Genomic DNA, 17,721 nt, shown 5'->3' on the forward strand with positions numbered 1-17,721 from the left:
CGCTGTGCTGCTCAGGGATCACATAGGCTGGTTCTTTGTTTCTGCAGTCTCGAGGTTTCATTTTACTCTGACCAAAGTAAGACTGACTCTTTACAGAAAACTGATGGTTTATCAGTTAATGTGCACACATTAAGTGAAATCTTTCTAATCCAAGGCTGACATTTTTTTGTCTATTTTATTGAGTTTGATGTAGATGTAGCTGTTAATAAGTCCAAGAGTCTACAGCGACACCTGCAGCTCTGCGAGTCTGTGACGCGTATTTTACCAAAAACAATCCATTTAACAGTTGCTGAGATATAAATGGACCAGAGATGTGGAAGAACTGATACTGATACAGTTTATTGACAACATACACTGACAAAGACTGAGAGATTAACCCTCCTGCTTTCACAACTGTATGTAAAAATGGCACCAGCAGAATTCAACATGGAGATTAAAAAAATGTTTTCCTCATCAAAAGATTACTTTGCAGATTTCTATTCATCCAGCATCACAAATACAAACATTGTTTAAAAAGAAAAAAAATATTAGAACCATAGACTGTATAAAACATAGAGGTAGTCTCTGAGTTGTATAAAGGCACCCTCCGTACAGTTGTCATGAACAGGAAAATTAGCTGTAGAAACTAAAATCGTTTTTTTGTACCAGGCTGTAAACAAAGACACAGAAACAAGTAAACAGGGTGTAAAGTTGTTCTTTTTAACATGTGGTCTTGTGGGGGTTGACTCACTTTTGGAGCCAACCTCAAGTGGCCATTCACACCTCTACGTTGGCTTCATGTTCCCGCCACAATGGTTGCCGCTTGAAAAAATACGTCAGCCCTTGATTTGTTAGTTCAGTTTTTTGCTGTGCAGTGGTTAAATTAATTTCAAGGCAATTCTGTCTTCACATCAAAGACCAAACCATTCCTGTATATCAGCATGGCGATCTCGTTATCCAGCTGTTCCAGATCTGTCACTTCCCCTCCTTTGGATCTCTTCAGCGCCTGATCTGTAGAGCCGGGACCTAAGCACTCATCACTGGTTCCTCCTGACAGACTTGAATCACCCCTCTCGTTCTCCACGTCCTCATCAGTGTCATCATCCCAGTCTCCTCTGAGGATGGTGGTCTCCTCTGCGTCCTCGGGGACGGACTTTCCCTCTGGATGCAGCTGGAGCAGCGTCAGCTCATGAACCTCCTCCTTTCTCTCCGGCATCTCCTGTTGCAGGTCACATTAGTAGAGGGAAGTAAGTTTATTTATGAAGATTTCAAACATTATTGTCATATGAACAGAGAACAAACTGCATTGTACAGTGATATCCACAGCTGGCTGTCCCTTTTGGTTGCTATATATAGTTACAGAAGTATTTTAAAGTTAAAACAAATGAGGTTAGAACAAAATAGAACAAAAAACAGAACAGAAGGAAAGAATTACAATGAGACCCATTGAAAATGGAAATTGATCTATAAAGGGAAGTCTGAATAAGGCTGCAGTCACACATACATAAATGCAGGCCAATCAAAAAAATCAGAATTGCCTGCCGGCGCTGAACGTGGGCAGTGCAGGATGTGACACACATAGATCTCAGTTTGCAGGTTTGTAGTCCTTTTGAGAAACCACATACACGTCGTTGCTATCTGTTGTGGCTGAGCCTCAGCCAGTCGAACTCCATGCAAAGCCAAGATGTGGATTTGCTTCGCCCCTGGATGTGAATGGGTTGTTTTTGCCTCTTCAGGTGCAATGTATGGAAGTGAACGGGAGGCTTATATTGTTTTCACGTTTGTGTGATCGTGGAGGCAGTGCCCCGTTTATTCCCATGAAGCTGAAAAAGTTTGACATCCTGGGCTCGAGATCTGCCACAGAGCTTCCTCACTGAGTGTGTCCACTGTAGGCTTCCAGTTTAGTTCAGTTTTAAATAATTTAGACCAGACTCTAGACTTTGTAGACGTTATCAGACTGAATGGGTGAGTGAAATGTTTTGTTTTTTTTGTTTTGTTTTTCCCGAGATATCTTCATTATGATTTTCTACATGAACACAAGCAACTACAACACAATGAATAACAACAATGGCCACATTATCACAGTCTGCATGTACATACATGCACATACACATAAGGAAAAGTTCAGTCCCATTACAGTAGAGAGTGACACCTCACAACCCAAAAATATCAGTTAACCGCTTTTCATCCACTTTGCATTTAAATCTGTATGTTAGATATTCCATTGGTATCATCTCAAACATCAGACATATTATCGATCCACCTGAATAAAATATTTTTCCGGGCAGCAAATGTAAGTATATTAAATAGTCTTCTTTGATAGCATCCTTTAATGTGAGGACTGGGCAAAGCAAGAAACACGACCTGAGGTTCATCACCAACCTTGACGCCAAAAATCAGGCTAAGCCTATTAACAATTTTGTGCCAGTATTCCTCAATATGGATGCATCTCCACATAAGCGGAGTTGTTCAGATGTAAGCATCACTCCTTACTCAAATAAATGCCCCCTGTCCTCCCATATCTTAAATCCTCCATCCAAGCAAGCTGGGGCAAAGTCTATGTCGCGGTGTGTAGGAGCCAAGGGAGACAGTGTTTTTGAACGGCCTTCTAGCTTCCTAATCGCTTACCAAGCCTGTAGACTTGTTCTAATTATGATATTATCATCCATAATACCTTTAGTTTTCTTCAGGTCCAGTGAAATGTTTTAAAAAATGTATCCACTGTCCACTTGAATCATGTAATTGGTCTTAAAGAAAGCTCACATTGATGTAATTGCTGATCACATTTGGAAACATTGAGGGACAGTTACTGAAAAGTAACACATTCACTCAAACTTTCCACAACATTCAGTGTTATTAATAACCTGGTGATGACTATTATGGGAAAAACACTGAAGTTGGAGGAGACGCTTAGTGCATTAATTTAGACTCGTTTACAAAATAACGCATTAAAAAACTGTTTAATGATCTGTTGTGGCCACATTTTTGGAGTGATGGGCTTATTGTCAATGAAAAATGTCTGAAAATCAGAGATTTCTGATGCCACCTTTGCATATCTTTATTTGATGCTTTACTCTTTATTTAATGGCTTCGCAAGTAAATATTGATTTTGGCAATTAAATCAGCATATTATAGTGAATATATATGAGGTCTTCATGCTACTCCAAGAATACTCGTTCTGCTTTGTGGTTAAATCAAACGTTTGTGGTTTTCTCACATCGTCTTTCTGCAGATTCACTGGGGACTTTCCTCCATTTCATCTACTTCCCTAGAAAAGAAAACATCCGCATCTTTCATTTCTATAATCTCTCTGCTGTTTGAGGTGCACTAAGAATCATTTAGACATAAATAAATCGTTGCTGTACGACTGATGTGAAGATGAAGATGTTTGCACATTTATGTCAAATAAACAAGACCGTCAGCCTCTTGTGGTCTCTAGACTGGATTTGATAATGTTGAGCCACCAGGTTGGATTTGGAGGGAAATCTGATGAAAGCTTTATGGCATAAAATAGTGAAAATATGCTAATCTTCCTGAGCGAACTGAGTCAAATCTTTCAAATTTGTCTCAGTCTCTGAAACAACTATTGTTTGTTTGCTGTAATCCTGCACAGGTGTTAAGATTCGCCCTCTGAAATTGTACATTTTTAACTAAAATCTTGAAAATATAGAGATTTTTTTTTTTTATCAAAACAAAAAAACAATTCGCACATCTATGTCATAAGACAGGTGCATAGGAGAGGGATGAGTAAATCAAAAGTTGCCAGCAAACTCCCTCCTTTACCCACTTTAGTGTTTTATGTTCTCCAGAATGTTTTATGCTTTAACTTACTGACAAGCTGGAAGATAAGCAAAAGAAACTCCCACCACCGTGGACAATAAAGTTGTGCTCTATTATACTGTAGATCAGTGTGAAAAGAGTGCAAGTCATTAGCAAAAAGGTTGAAACCCCAAACATCCCCCCAGAGAGTTCATTAAATGACTAAAGGTTTCAGACAGAGCAACAACTTCACACTATCTTTACAGCTGTGAATCAGTGGTGAAGTCTTACCTGACTCTCCGCTTGATAAGGGGTGAAATTTGGAATAACAGGTGTTGGCACAGGAGGGAAGATCTTGTTTTTGATTCTAAGTAAAAGAAGAGAGTGGAAACTTAAAAAAGGAGCCATCCAGGATGACCAGCTGATTGAAAGGATTGCAGATAAAACAGACAAGATAATCTCATTCAAGCTGCTACGTATGTATCTGTAAAACTGAATAAAAGCAACAAGTAGGCTGTGAGATTTAAAGGATAAGTTAAAAATTCATATTCAGACATTATCTTTTCACCCCCATATCGATGGAAAGTCAAGTGAAGTTTCGAAGTCCACAAAACATTTCTGGAAGATCTAGTTGTTTAATAGATTTTAAAACAAGTCCCCATCTACTTCAGTCGTTTAGGAGAATGCTGCAACACTGTTTTGCTGTGAAGCTCCAAGAACATTTGTTGACTACAAAACTTCAGGATTAAGGGTGAGGGGGAGGGGATAATGAATGTTTCAAGTTTCATTTTTGGGTGAACTTATCCTTTAAATCCTCATTAACTCTGCATGTAGTCTCACTGTCCCTCTCACTTGTCCACCACATGCCCTCGGATATTCCCTCCTTTCCTCATCACCTGACTACCAAACCCATCCACACACCAGCACCCTCTTCTCATCTACTCTGCAGATGTTACCTGGACTTCCCCGCCCACCTCCTCACCTGCATCTCTTTGCCTCATCAACCACTCACCATTGGATCGGTTACCCTGGATGTTTGACCTTTTATTGGTTTACTGGACTTTTGATTTGTGCTAATTTCTTTGCCTGTGCTGACCATGTGTCTGGTTTAGCCTCACAATCCTGTAAGCCCTCTGTGTCTTTGTTGTTTTGCTCTGCCTCTCAAGTTGGGCCCCTTCCACTGTTATCCTGCTTGCATCAGCCATGACATTCAGAGTATTTACAGTGGGGGTCACCTACCTCTTCAAGATACAGGTGCACGTTGTGGAGATGAAAAAGAACACAAACAGTAAGCTGAGGCTCCACAGCACTAATTTTAAGGAAAAAGAAGAAGAAAGGAAACATTTGTTAGCTTCCAAATGTGGAAAAACTGCTCCGTTGATTTGTTTTTAAAGCTACGAGCTGCTTCTGTAAGTCTGATACCATTCACAGGCTTCTCCGGCAGTGTGTTGATAGCTGTTTCAGCATTCGGTCCTTCTCCGGCTTGTGTCACTGCGGCCAGGCTGAAGCTGTATTTTGCTCCTGGTGACAAGTTTTCCAGATGGTAGTTTATCAGGGAGGCTGATATGTTACGGCACTCTGATTAGAGATGAGTTCAGAGAAAGTTGTCGTCACAGTTATGTTTAATTGCACATTAAATCAAACATGTTTTGTGCATTAGTTCTTTTGCAAACTGCTAAAGAAGGGTAAAAAAAAAAAGTGACTTTGCACCTTTCTGCGCCTCCGGTGAAATAATTTTCACGCTGCAGAGGCTGTAGTGTGTGAGGAAACCTTGCTGGTCTGCAAGGGGGATCGCTTTCCATGACAGGTCGACGGAATTGTGCGTTTCACGGGAAGCAGTGAAGTCCTGAGGTATTATACGTGGAGCTGAAGAAGAAAAAAACAAACAAATTTGGTTAAAATAGAAGAGACAAAACTTATGACCCTGATGTTCAGTGGCACGATCTGATATCGTTGTGTTGGTGTTAAAAATACGCACATGATAGAAGCTATCCTTTCAAAGGATCTAAACCTAGCCAAACAGCGACAGCAAACAAAGAGTACAATAAGTGAACAGTTTAATAATGTGTTTCAAACAGGATAGAAAACCCCAGTTACCCAGTCAGCCTCACAGCTTGCTTCAGATGTAGCTTTTGTCGCTGTTTCGTGTTTTCACTGTTTTTTTCAGTATGACTTTAAGCTACTTTGTACAACACTGCCATTGCACTACGTGTTGCTCCACTTCCTGTTAGCAGCCTAAGTTGAGAGTTTTGTAATTATGATGACCCTGTTTGTCTTAATATGTTAAAATCCCATTTAAATCAAGGCACCAACATTTTCAGCACTGTCACCACTGTCGTAAATACGAATCCCAGGTCTGAAACAGCTCCTCAGACGTAGTGTAGGTGCTAACTACAGTACAAAACAATGTGTTGACAACTTGTATGTTGAAGTTAACACGTATGTAACACTGTGATTCTGCCCTCTCACTGAAGTTACATAGTGCAGAAACAAGTGATGGGGGGACCGAGGGGCTGAGACAGAGACACCATTCACCCTGGTACAAGACACTGTACCATCAACATGATTTTGAAGCTGTTATTTTAAAGTTGAAAAAGAGTTACATAATGTCGCTTTAAAGACACTTACCACCCTGTTTTTTATAAACGAGGCACATGTCAACTGTCCGTGGTTTCCCTTTTTCACATATGTGCTCAAAGTAAAGGTAGCGGACAAATTCCTTAACGGCTGTAAGAGAAACAGAAAGAGAATCAAATTAATTTTTAGTTTTGCATCACACAGAAAATAGTCATAACAGTACATGAACCAGAGTAAATGACACAAACAACTGAAAAGCAGTGGAATTTCCACAAACTTTTGGTCTGCATTGTGACCTATTTTATTATCTTTGTAATACTGAAAATAATGTTTTGCACCTGTCTTAAAACCATCAGATAAAGCTGGTGCAAAATTAGGTCAGGGACTATTTTTTCTCTCTGTAGAGCAGACATGAGGTTGTGTGGTAAAACACACAAAAACTTACACTTTCTATTTTTCTTCTTGTCTGCTGTTACTGTGATGATATTTTCTGGCCTTGAATCTCCATCTTGAAACTCATAAAACTCAAAGCAAGTTTTCTTTTTTATTTTTTTCTTCATCACCGTTTCGTCACAACCTGCCAGGGGGGGAAAGAAATAACAGTCTTTAAAGTCTACTTAAGGATTAGTACACAAGATATGTACTAACAGACACACACACACACACACACACACGCAGGCACACACATACTCTTTAAATCTGCAGCAGGTTGGGCCGGTATTTGAATGATTGCTGGAGGAGAAGACCCTGCTGCGTTCATGGCCATAACAGAGATGTTCACGGCAGAGTACGAGACATAAGTTTGGTGTTCACTCGATTTGATGTCAGGTCTCCTTCTCTCACAGGGACATTTTTGAGATGACTGTGTGTCCATCACGTTGTACGTCACTCCAGTGACTGCTGCTGCATGTGGCATCGGCTGAAGAGCAGAAAGAGCCCAGTACAGACAAAGATAGCAAATTGAAACAAATGAAAATCATCCATGAATGAAACAACCCTGCCTCGCCTTCTATTTTTCTCATAAAATTATTTGAATCAAAATACAAAATTCTAATTAACTGGTTGCATAATTGGGCATACTGGAAGACATATCACATGTTATTCAAACTCACCTGTAGGTCTTAGTGATTTTCGCAAATTATAACGTTCTGTTTAAAACCATTACATAAGAATAGGCCTATGTTTCTCATTTTGAACTCTTCAGATATAAAGTTTTGTTGTCCTCTACAGCCAAGTGACTGTTCAACAAAAACACTCCAAGAACTACAAGGAAACCTTGAGCTAAAATGTGTGTTTACTGGTACAAAGTGGACGTTAAAGGTCAAAATGTCTGTTTCACACCCACCAGATTTTGTAATATAGCAATTTGTAGTTTATATTGTATTTAATGGAACAGCTTTGTCTGTTTTATTGTGAACATAAGGAATTTAACATGATAGACTGTATTAGAAACACTCTCCAGGATTTGTAGTTTAAATTTAAATGTTCTCTGTGGAACTTACGTGTTCTGCTGGAAACCAATCTCTTAGTTTATGTATGTGGGCTCCATTTCTACACTAATGTACTGAGACGACGGACTCGAGTACGTACATTGTTTGGACCAGGGCTGTCACATGTCATGGCCGAAAGGATTCACGATATTATCATGATATTATCACAATATTTATAGAAAATTTGCAAAAAACAAAATAAAAATAATATTTATGTTTCTCTTTTTGGCAAATGGATTACACTACGAGTGTAGGGAGGTGGAGAGAGTCTGTAACCATAACTACAACGTACAAAAAGAACAGTTACATTTGATGAATTTTTCCGTTTCATGTCGGGTGGCTCCAAGCATTACAGTGCGTTACCGTCGCCAACAATGACCAAGCAGGAATGTAAAGAAGCAAAAAAAATCAAAGAGGAGGCGGCTTATTTACACAATATTATCATGTGTGTGTTATTAGCACGATATCAATAATTCCTTTGTGAATATCAGGATTATCATCAATACTGGTACAGTATATCGTGACACGACTAGTTTGGACTGTCATGGAAAATGTGACCTGAGTCTTTCACAAAGAAATCCAGAGTGCAGCAGCAGTAAACAACAAATCATCCACAGGCTTGTAAAGGCAACCCAGGGGGCGCAGAAGGTCTAATTTTTCACGTCACAATACAATCCAGGCACCAGTTCATGTGTAATTGTAATGACTGATTTTCTGAACATACACTGAGACTGATCTGAGTCCTGTTTGTGTGAAGCACAGCACATTATTATACAATATGGGACAAAGTCAGTACGTGTCGGTGAAAAGTAACAACTTTTAAACGTGTGCTGCTCTAATTTAAACCCACAAGTGTGAATGTTTTGGCGTCTTTTTCTCTTCTTACCTTCCACGTTAGAGTCACCTTTCGAGTGCCGTTTAGAAGTGTTGTTGTCATGGAGACTTCGGGCTTTTGTTCAAGCTCTGCAGTTAAAACACAAAATATTAGTGAGAAGACTAATTTTAAACCTAGTTTGAGCCTCTGTGTCTAACCTTTACAACAAAAGCAAAGTGATTAAGAGTGGGAAAGATCTTAAACATTTCAGTAAATCTCCAAAAGAGGCACCTGTACACATTTTGCTAAAATAAACAGAAATAGTAATAATGGCAGGTGTTATATTTCATATTAAAGTTTGGATTTATGATATCCAGTGTGCGTCAATGATTTCAGTACATTACTCATACCTGAAGCAACAGTTTTAAGACAAGAGAATCAGTTACCGATATCAGTCAGCGGGGATTTGACGTGACTCTAAATGATTCAGGTTTGTAAATTAATCAGACTTTTACATTATGTCTAGAGCAGCTCTTACTTTTGTGTGTCTGATGGTTTTATTTATTTATTATTTTTTGTTTATTTCAATCAGAACTATGGATTTAAAGTCCAAAGTGCCAGTACAATATGAAATCTGTGGTGTCACCTGCAGGAACCGTCACAACTGGCGACCAGTCACTCCACAGGGGATTACCGGCCTGACTGGACCGCTGTCTGATCTGAACCTGGTAAGATGTAAACTTCAACAGATTCACAACAATGACCGAGTCTGTTCAGATAAAAAGAAAAAAGACAACAAATGAATTTGACATGTCACAATTATTGCTATAAGGCTGGCAATAATTTGTTTTTCCAATTATATATAAGACCAAAGCCACAGTGATGTACTGGGTCACTTGCCCCTCTATTACAATGAACTGGGGTACAAACAATCCTACATTCACTGTTCTGCCAGCATAAATCTTCACTTGTGCACATTAGGTCAAACTTACAGATTTTTGCAACACAATTATAGAGGCCAAAAAAAATCACGAAACAATATCTCAGTAAAAAATAATTTTTCATTTTATTTACTGTGTTTTGTCTCTTTTTTGACAGATAAATGACACTCTTAGTAATGTGAGTGTAGGGAGGTGGAGAGAGAGTCTCTAACCATAACTGTAAAAGAAAAAAAAGAAAAAAAAAAGTTTTTCAAGTTAGTAAAAATACATTATATGCAACATCCGATTTGACTTTCAAATTAAAGCTTGCTGCTCACATATAATGACATATTGTGACTTTTGGACTGTTATTACCCTTAAACGGTCACTACTGGTTAGAATTAGGATAAGATCATACTTGTGTTAAAATAACAACATTTAGGTAAGAGCTGTAACTCACGTCACATAGCCTAAGTGACCTATGTACGTTACTCACAAAACATAACTTGCGTCAATTAGGTTACATTACATAACAAATCACACTCTTGGTCAAAAACTGGAAGTGAAACCCAGTCTCTGGAGGGAAAGTCAATTGTAACCACCCCAACCACCCCCCTATTCTGACTTTTCTTGCTCTTTACACTAGTGCACTAGGAAGGCGCTTCAGGAAGTGACAATAGAGGGGTAACTGCAGCGTCAAACTTAGAATGCGTGAGGCCATTGACCAGGCTGCCATATTTGACGTGTTGGGAGCAAGAACGGACTGGAATATCGCAACACCTATAGGGCACAGCTACAAATAAGTCTTGCAATAGCAAATGCAATATTTTGTCCAGTTTGGGTACCAAAAGAGTACAGTACCCATCCTTTTAAAATGTATATGAAACTACTTGTTTGACCATCTTCAACAGGAATAAAAGGGCTTGGAGCTAAGGCACACAGACAGATAAGTCAGACGTGGTGGACTAACACACTGCTGGTCTTGTTCTTTTGATGGGAGCCCTATATAGTGGTCAGCCACTTCTGTGTCCGCATGAGCAAAACTAATACAGTACAGTAGTCAGGAAAGTAGTCTAAAAACTAATTGTGTTTTGTTAGAAAATGGTTGGCAGTAACGTAACTATTAGGATTTAAATAAGCGGGCTAAAATTCAAACATTGATCTGATCTTCGACTGTGTCTCAGAGACAGATCCCCAAGAAGCGCAGGACGAATACAGCAAACACAGAACGAGGCTGAATTAACTTTTCATTAAAAAAATTAAAATTATAAAAATATAAAACATGACGCTACTCACATTTAGAGGTCTCATATGTGGTATTTGTCATTCTCTGTAACAGCAAGACCGATAAAAGTTTAAATGTAAATTAATGTGAAGAAAAAACACCTTCAAACTTTTGAGAAAGAAATTTGCCTTACTGTCTCCCAGGAATCTGTCGGGCGCTCATGTCGTCGGAACCGGACCTCGGCTAAAGCTGGATACTTCTCTGCTGCTTTCCAGCTCAAGCTGAGGTTGTTTTTTAACCAGGACATAGTAATATTTTGTGGCACTTTATGCTTAACTGTTGAGAAAAAGCAAATTATTTTATGTATGGTTTTTTACATTTGTTTACTTTTTGTAGTATCTTTACAATAAAAACTAATCTAGCCGTAAATTTGTGCTTAATTAACTTGTTGCTCAGGAAGGACAATGGTGTGTTTTAATCTCACATGTTGTTGAGTGAAATGAGAGGATCATTCAGTACCTATGTGCCGGAGTTCAACAGAAGTCCTGGATGATGTGCAGCTGGAGTTCCCGACGTGAGCTACCACCCAAATGTCAACTGGACGCTTTTGGATAAGGTCATCCCCGTTAATCGAACATGTGGTCTCCTTAATGCCCCTACATTTATTTTCCCTACGGATGAAAACAAAGAGCTTTGAGTGAAGTGAAAGCAGCAGAAACTGAGACCATCTCATCATGAAGCACGTGGTTCCAACTCTTCATTTAACTTCTGTTATGAGTGATTATGCATCATTTTAGACACAAGACTCAAAAATACTCTGACAAAACTGGTATCTTTGGAAACTTTGGGTTCTCTTCTAGAAATGAGAATAAAGTCATGTGGGTCTGAACAACATTGGGACAAATGACATAAGTTTGTAATGACTGTCCCAGTGGCAGACCGCAGCCTGGTAGAGGGGTTCACTTCAGAGACTATCTCTATATTTGAACACTAAGGGCTAGTCCACACGTACATAAGTATTCTTAGAAACAGGGTTTTAAAACAAAAAGGATGTCTGTCTAGATGAGCTTCTGCGCCGGGAATGCGTGTGCCAGTGTACACAGGAAGCAGATTGTATACTCTGTGGTTTGTTGCTTAGTTGCAAAACAATACATGGACTAGTTCTACTTTTACTTACTGTTTACTTACTTATTTCATTTTAGTTGCTTTTCTATATGTTACGGGTGCCAGGGCTGATACTGAGGCATTTTTTTCTGAAAAAAGGACAAAACTGATGAGGCAGTGAAATGTGACTGCACCTCACAGAATCCTTCTGGATAATGCTATTTTCAAAAAAGACATTTAACAGCCGTTTTTTCTCTTTTCCATGATTGTATTTCAATGTTAATTTGTCTGTCTCTAAGTGTAGACAATATACCATCCGTCCTGCTACAGTACAATCCATCCATCATTCGTGATATGTAATCCCTCCAACGAGTTCTGGGTCTGCCCCGGCGTCTCCTCACAGTTGGTCGTGCCCAGAAAACCTCCAAATCCAAGCTCCCTGCAGATGTCTCACCTCTTCACCCCTATCTTTAAGGCTGAGCCCAGCCACCCTATGGAAAAAACTCAGCTTCCTCTTCACCCCGACAGTCCAGTGCAATGCCTGCAGTACTCCAAATCACTTGTACATCTCACGCTCCTTTTTCCCATCACTTGTGATGATACTTAAATGCTCTCGCTTGGGGATATACGGACACAGCTCTCACTTTGGTTATAGACAACCAAAGTTTCCCCCACAGCACTGTAGTCCCACAGTACCTAAACTCAGATACTCCAATCATTTCCAAAAATCTCTGTTTCTTCCACTTCAGGTGTAAAAACTGACAATGGAGGTTCTGAAAATTTTATGTCCCAAAGGTCTGTTTTCAGTGCCTGCAGGCCATTTATATAGGGGTGTGCATCTCTCCCTTACAAGGCAATCCCATACATATCTAGATACAGGGGCTCTGATACAATTCAGTGGCAATACATTTTTAATACTGGATGATTTGATGTGATACGATGCTATCTAATAGCCTACAGTTCTTAACATTTGTTTCATATAGTCATTCATTTCCCATTATAAAATAAAATATGCTATTTCTACAAAAGTGACAGTACTTTTATGAATTATATCAGTGTATCTGACATACGTTTCATCATGGCGTCTCTCCAGGTGAGTGCTAACTGTGAACTTCATCGCTGTTCTAGAGACCCCACAAACGACCAAACTTCTGCCCAGTTTTCCTTCTTTCTTTTAAAATCCAAATGTCTTCTCTTGACGGTGCACTGTGAACCATGTCAGCGTTGCCGGACATGTTGTTTTTGTTGTTTTTTGTTTATTGTTAAGCATGGATCCAATAGCAGCTGAGGCGGTGCGCTAACGTAACTCTCATTAAAGTAACGAGAGAGTCTCGCTCTGAACTTTAACCTTAAACGAGAATCGGTGACTCTGTGCAGAATTAGCAGCTAAGCTAAGCCTCAGTCAACCGATTATTAGCTTTAAAATTGGGCAATTCATAGTACATTTATATCGATGACTCGTATCTGGAATGTTAAAAAATTAAAAAATCTGATTCGTATCGGTGAATCTTTACACCCCTACCACTTATGTTTGTATGAAAGGTCAAAGTGCATAAAAAAGAAAATGTTTTAAGGAATACTTGCGTACGTGCGGACAGGGCCTAAGAGGACTGATAGCTTCCATTGTGCCTCGTATCTGTTACAGCAATACACATAGAATAAAATAATAGTAAAATAGTAAAAAGAAGAAATCACCATTAAATATTGAATTAATCCATGAAATATTGCAGCTCAAACACTGAGCAGTACTCACTCAATGTAAAGGTCATATGACACATCACTCTCAGTCGTATTCATCATCCATTCACACAGGTACATGATCGTAGCAGAGCTTGTTCTGAAGCACTGAGGACTGGAAGGAGCCTCACATGTTGATCCTTCGAAGAAACACATTTCAATATACAAAAATGTATTACTTTTAACATTTATTTGACTGAGTTGTTCCAGAAATAAACAACTTCAGTGCCTAACCTTTTTTTATTGTTGATCTACTGTTAAAGTTACCTCCGGATTATGATTTTTTTTATTTCCTCATTTCATTTTAGTTCTACTGCGAATCACATTGGAGGTTTAGTCTGTCAGTTCAAGCTCTGAACCTTAACTCAAGCATGTTGTAAAAGCCAAAGTGTAAAATATCAAAACTATCAAGGCACTTCGAGTAAGGACACACAGAGCAACTCGGTGCGATAGCCATCTGTTAGTGGAAACCACATGACGCTGATAAGCTTACCAACATTTTGTGGCTGTTTACTTTTACTGCAAAAGACTTCTCACTTTCACACGTCTGATTAAAGGTACGATATGTACCAGGTTGTCAAATAGCTACAGTAGCTCGGTGGCCAGGCAGACCCACCAACCACAAGCGACCTGGAACTAAGACTCAACAACCAACTATCTGTCTCTAGAATCACTTATTTCACCTTTAATATTCTTCATGATGTAGTGTTACAATCAGATAGAGGTTAATAGTAATGTCACTCGTCATAAGGTCACTTAAGTTAAGCAAAAAGAGAAAAGATAAAGGAGTTTCATTTGTATTTACCTGTGCTGAGTGTCACGAGGAACATAAACACAACAATATATTGATGTAGTGAACGCCGGCATTTCAAAGTTTCCATGAGCTTGAGTGGAAAGTCTCGAAAGATCATTCTTTAGCGTGTGAGAGTCCATGTATTCGATCTGCCTTCATGTAACTCAGTTGTCTTTTCTCAGAAATGTCACAGAAGTTTCGTGTCTCTCAGGTTAAATGAGCTGCAGTAAACCACAGAGTGTCAGGGGTGGGGGGAGGCTGCGTCGACACATTGCAGGCAGACACAACAGCTATTCTGAAAGTGGCTTCTTTGAAGTCATTTTGTTGATTTTCTTTTTTAAAGTCAGTTTCCCTACAACTGTTTTTGTTCTATCAGGCTGCCTTTCAAAATTAACTGACTCTGGAAACTACAGCAACCACCACAGACACCTACGTCTGTCTTGTGTTACTATGTCCACCATCATGAAGAAAGAGTGGTGCCAGTCAAGCAGTTTGGAACAGGAGGGAACAAATTCTTGAACTTTAGTTTGGACTTTTTTATTTGGTGAGGACATTTTGAAGATATATTTTGTAGGAATCCTACATTTAAATGTCTAAAACACTAAATCTTTGCCATATACCATATTTTGTTGAGTTGCGTACTTATATCATCCCAAATGTTTCCAACAATGTTCAAACCCAGAGGAATTCACAAGTTAACTCAAGTTAACAGCATTTCATTAGCCGTCCCATTGCTACTTCCTGGATAGGAAAATTGGCAAACAAGACTAAACTTTACAGGATTAAATCTTTCAAACATTACCTCATGTCATATATGATCATTTATTCAGGTATCGACCCCAAACAGCATGATGACTACTGTTCATTAGCCTTAAGCTAATGTTAGCGAGCATGAAGTAAAGAACATTTCCCCTGCAGCACCAGCACCCGAAAACAGACGTCAGGTTGATAAACAGGAGTGAAGATAAATCCACTTCTTAATCCCAAAGTTACATAGTAATCTCTAAACTCTCCTACCTCTGTCTGTAAATGGCTCAGGATCAGAGCAGAATCAGATGTGACTCTGGAGCGTCTGGCTCTTTGCTTGTTTGACTTTCCTGTCTCTCGATAGTTACTCGCTTCCTTGCCCTGTCTGTGGCCCCAGGACCATTGGTAGCTAAAACAGGTGCCAACTATATAGTTTAATTTTTAAAAAGGGCTCAGCAATGGCCTAACACAGCTGGGCATTGTAGTTTTTATCAAAGTTACTCAATAAAGAATACACAGTATATTTGTTTGGGACTATTTTCAGCAGTGGATTAATACACATTTGATGCTCCACCAAGTACTGACTCAAAATAAACAACAGTGCCCATGTTGATGGTAATAAAGCTCTCGTAGTCCTGGGAGACCACAGATCATTCTCTTGCAACTGCTCCTCATCTTACATCCTCATTCTTTTCCCATTTCCCATTTATACTAGTTTCACACTAAATCACTTGCTCTTTCATTTTTAAGAGGTTACTTCTCTTCACATGTACAAGAGGAGCAGTGAAGAGGAGGAGGAGTGACGGATTTGCATGCGTTTTTGACTTTTTTAACCTGACACCCCCACTCTTCATCCCCTAGTTGGAGAGAGAGTGAGAGAGTGCAGGGGCTGATGGGTCGATTAGTTCAGTATGTTAGTCTAGTCTGCCTGCTTCATTAATTCTTTATCTGACAGATTTTTGTGCAAGTTAGACTCTGTGGCCTTATTGAGTAAATGTCCTGTATTGATAACTCCATTGCGCTGTCCGTGGTTCTGAAGTAGAAGATGGATTTGTAATCGCTTCTTTATCTCTCAGTCCCGCCCATCAGTCATTTCCTTTTAGCTGCAGATAGTTCATATTTTAGGGTTAGGGTAGGGCGTTCTCCCCTGTTAGAAACATGCAGGGCAGCGATGCTGTTCAGTTCTGAGTCATTGGTGTTCAAATACTCATCCATAATAGTCTCAAGGATGTTGCCCATCTCTGCCTCGATCAGCAGGTTTAACAAGAGTGTAAGAAAGAGTACAGCTATTCTGGACATCTTACTTTCTTTTCTAATGTTGACCATTCTGTTCAAGTACTCGTCCATGGTCCTCTTTGCTGTCACCAGCTCCCTGCCAATACTGCAGAGGAGGTGACAAAAGCACTCCAGAGATTCTTCATCCTGCTCCTCGCAACATTTTTGTCTCAAAGAGCTCAGCGAATAAGTCATATCTTTTTTCACCATGTTGCATTTTCCCTCGATTTGTATTATACACCCTTTTCTTTTACTCTTTATTCCTTGAATAGTACAGCACTTTTACTGTCTTCAATTGTCTTGTTTTGTTGTATTGTGTTTATATTTCTGTGATTTTATGCTGCCTTGCTGCAAAAAGAATAAACTCTTGTGGGACAAGAAAGATCTGAACTAACCCTAACTGTCAGGGTCAAAATTAATTATTGTGATCATTTTCATTTTTTAATATTGACGTCATTTCCCCTTACTGTTTATTTGTTTCTTATGAATCCTTTCTTTCTTTCTAAGAAAACTGTTGTGGTTGTGACAATCAAACTTGAAAAGCATTTTCTTCACACCTCTAGAAGCCTCCAACCGTCTTCTTCTTCTCAAAGATTTAATCTTTGATGTGATTATGGAAGTCTGGAAACTGACAGTCACTGTTGTGTCACCAGTTGGTGGGACTTTCACCTTAAGAGGAGAGAACTGTGCAGAAGCCTTGCTAGGACAATGTCAACTCACATCCAATTTTAAATTTGTAATATTCATATGGAAAGAAATTAAGAAAATGCAATGAACCGGTCTGTGATTAATGTGTGCTGCTATATTTCCTCAATACTGTCGTGAGCAGTTGAGACACGAAATGAAGTTGTGATTGCAGAAAACTAGGTCAGAAAACTAAAACATAATCTTATTTTTTTTAATCACATTTGTATCCTGTATCCATCTATTTAATAAGCACCACCTACATCAGCTGTAGTTTCATGTCTGTCTAATTTTTTTTGTTGTTCCAAATGTCTATACAGTTGTTTGTTTCTAACTTTGCTGTATCTTAATCATCCTTGTTGTCTTGCAGAGCAGGTACAATTGTGTGTCATCTGCATAAAATGAGAAAAAATGACATATTATGTCAAAGCCTTTTGTGTCTTTATGGGAGGAAGCTGCAGGTAATCTGATAAACTGCCTTCAGTAAAAGAGAGCCGAAGTCACACCTCTTCCGGTTTGCCCCATGGGACCCTATGTTGGAAAAACTTTGTATGGTAGTGAAAGAGAGACAAATAATTTGATCTCAATTGTGCCATGAGCTACACATATGATGTTTT

The 17,721-nt window shown here is 39.1% G+C and overlaps 1 protein-coding gene across 2 annotated transcripts; it reads right to left on the reverse strand.

Annotated features, from left to right (window-relative positions):
• Nucleotides 1-312: 312 nt before the first annotated feature.
• il12rb1 (interleukin 12 receptor subunit beta 1) lies at nucleotides 313-14,586 on the reverse strand. 2 transcript variants are annotated; one of them, XM_073476056.1, is made up of 16 exons: nucleotides 14,411-14,543; nucleotides 13,622-13,745; nucleotides 13,457-13,504; nucleotides 11,284-11,435; nucleotides 10,958-11,100; nucleotides 10,836-10,869; nucleotides 9,266-9,388; nucleotides 8,692-8,768; nucleotides 7,006-7,234; nucleotides 6,761-6,892; nucleotides 6,367-6,465; nucleotides 5,449-5,604; nucleotides 5,161-5,316; nucleotides 4,978-5,047; nucleotides 4,030-4,105; nucleotides 313-1,198 (listed from the first exon to the last, which is right to left on the reverse strand). In XM_073476056.1, the coding sequence occupies exons 1-16, from the start codon at nucleotides 14,514-14,516 to the stop codon at nucleotides 869-871; spliced, it is 2,055 nt and encodes a 684-aa protein (XP_073332157.1). In that variant the 5' UTR covers nucleotides 14,517-14,543; the 3' UTR covers nucleotides 313-868. The 2 variants fall into 2 exon arrangements, with proteins under 2 accessions (XP_073332157.1, XP_073332158.1); XM_073476057.1 differs by lacking the exon at nucleotides 13,457-13,504 and having other exon boundaries at nucleotides 14,411-14,586.
• Between the last annotated feature and the right edge of the window lie 3,135 nt (nucleotides 14,587-17,721).

The sequence above is a fragment of the Pagrus major genome, chromosome 11, assembly GCF_040436345.1.
Source record: "Pagrus major chromosome 11, Pma_NU_1.0".
Classification (NCBI taxonomy): Eukaryota; Metazoa; Chordata; class Actinopteri; order Spariformes; family Sparidae; genus Pagrus; species Pagrus major.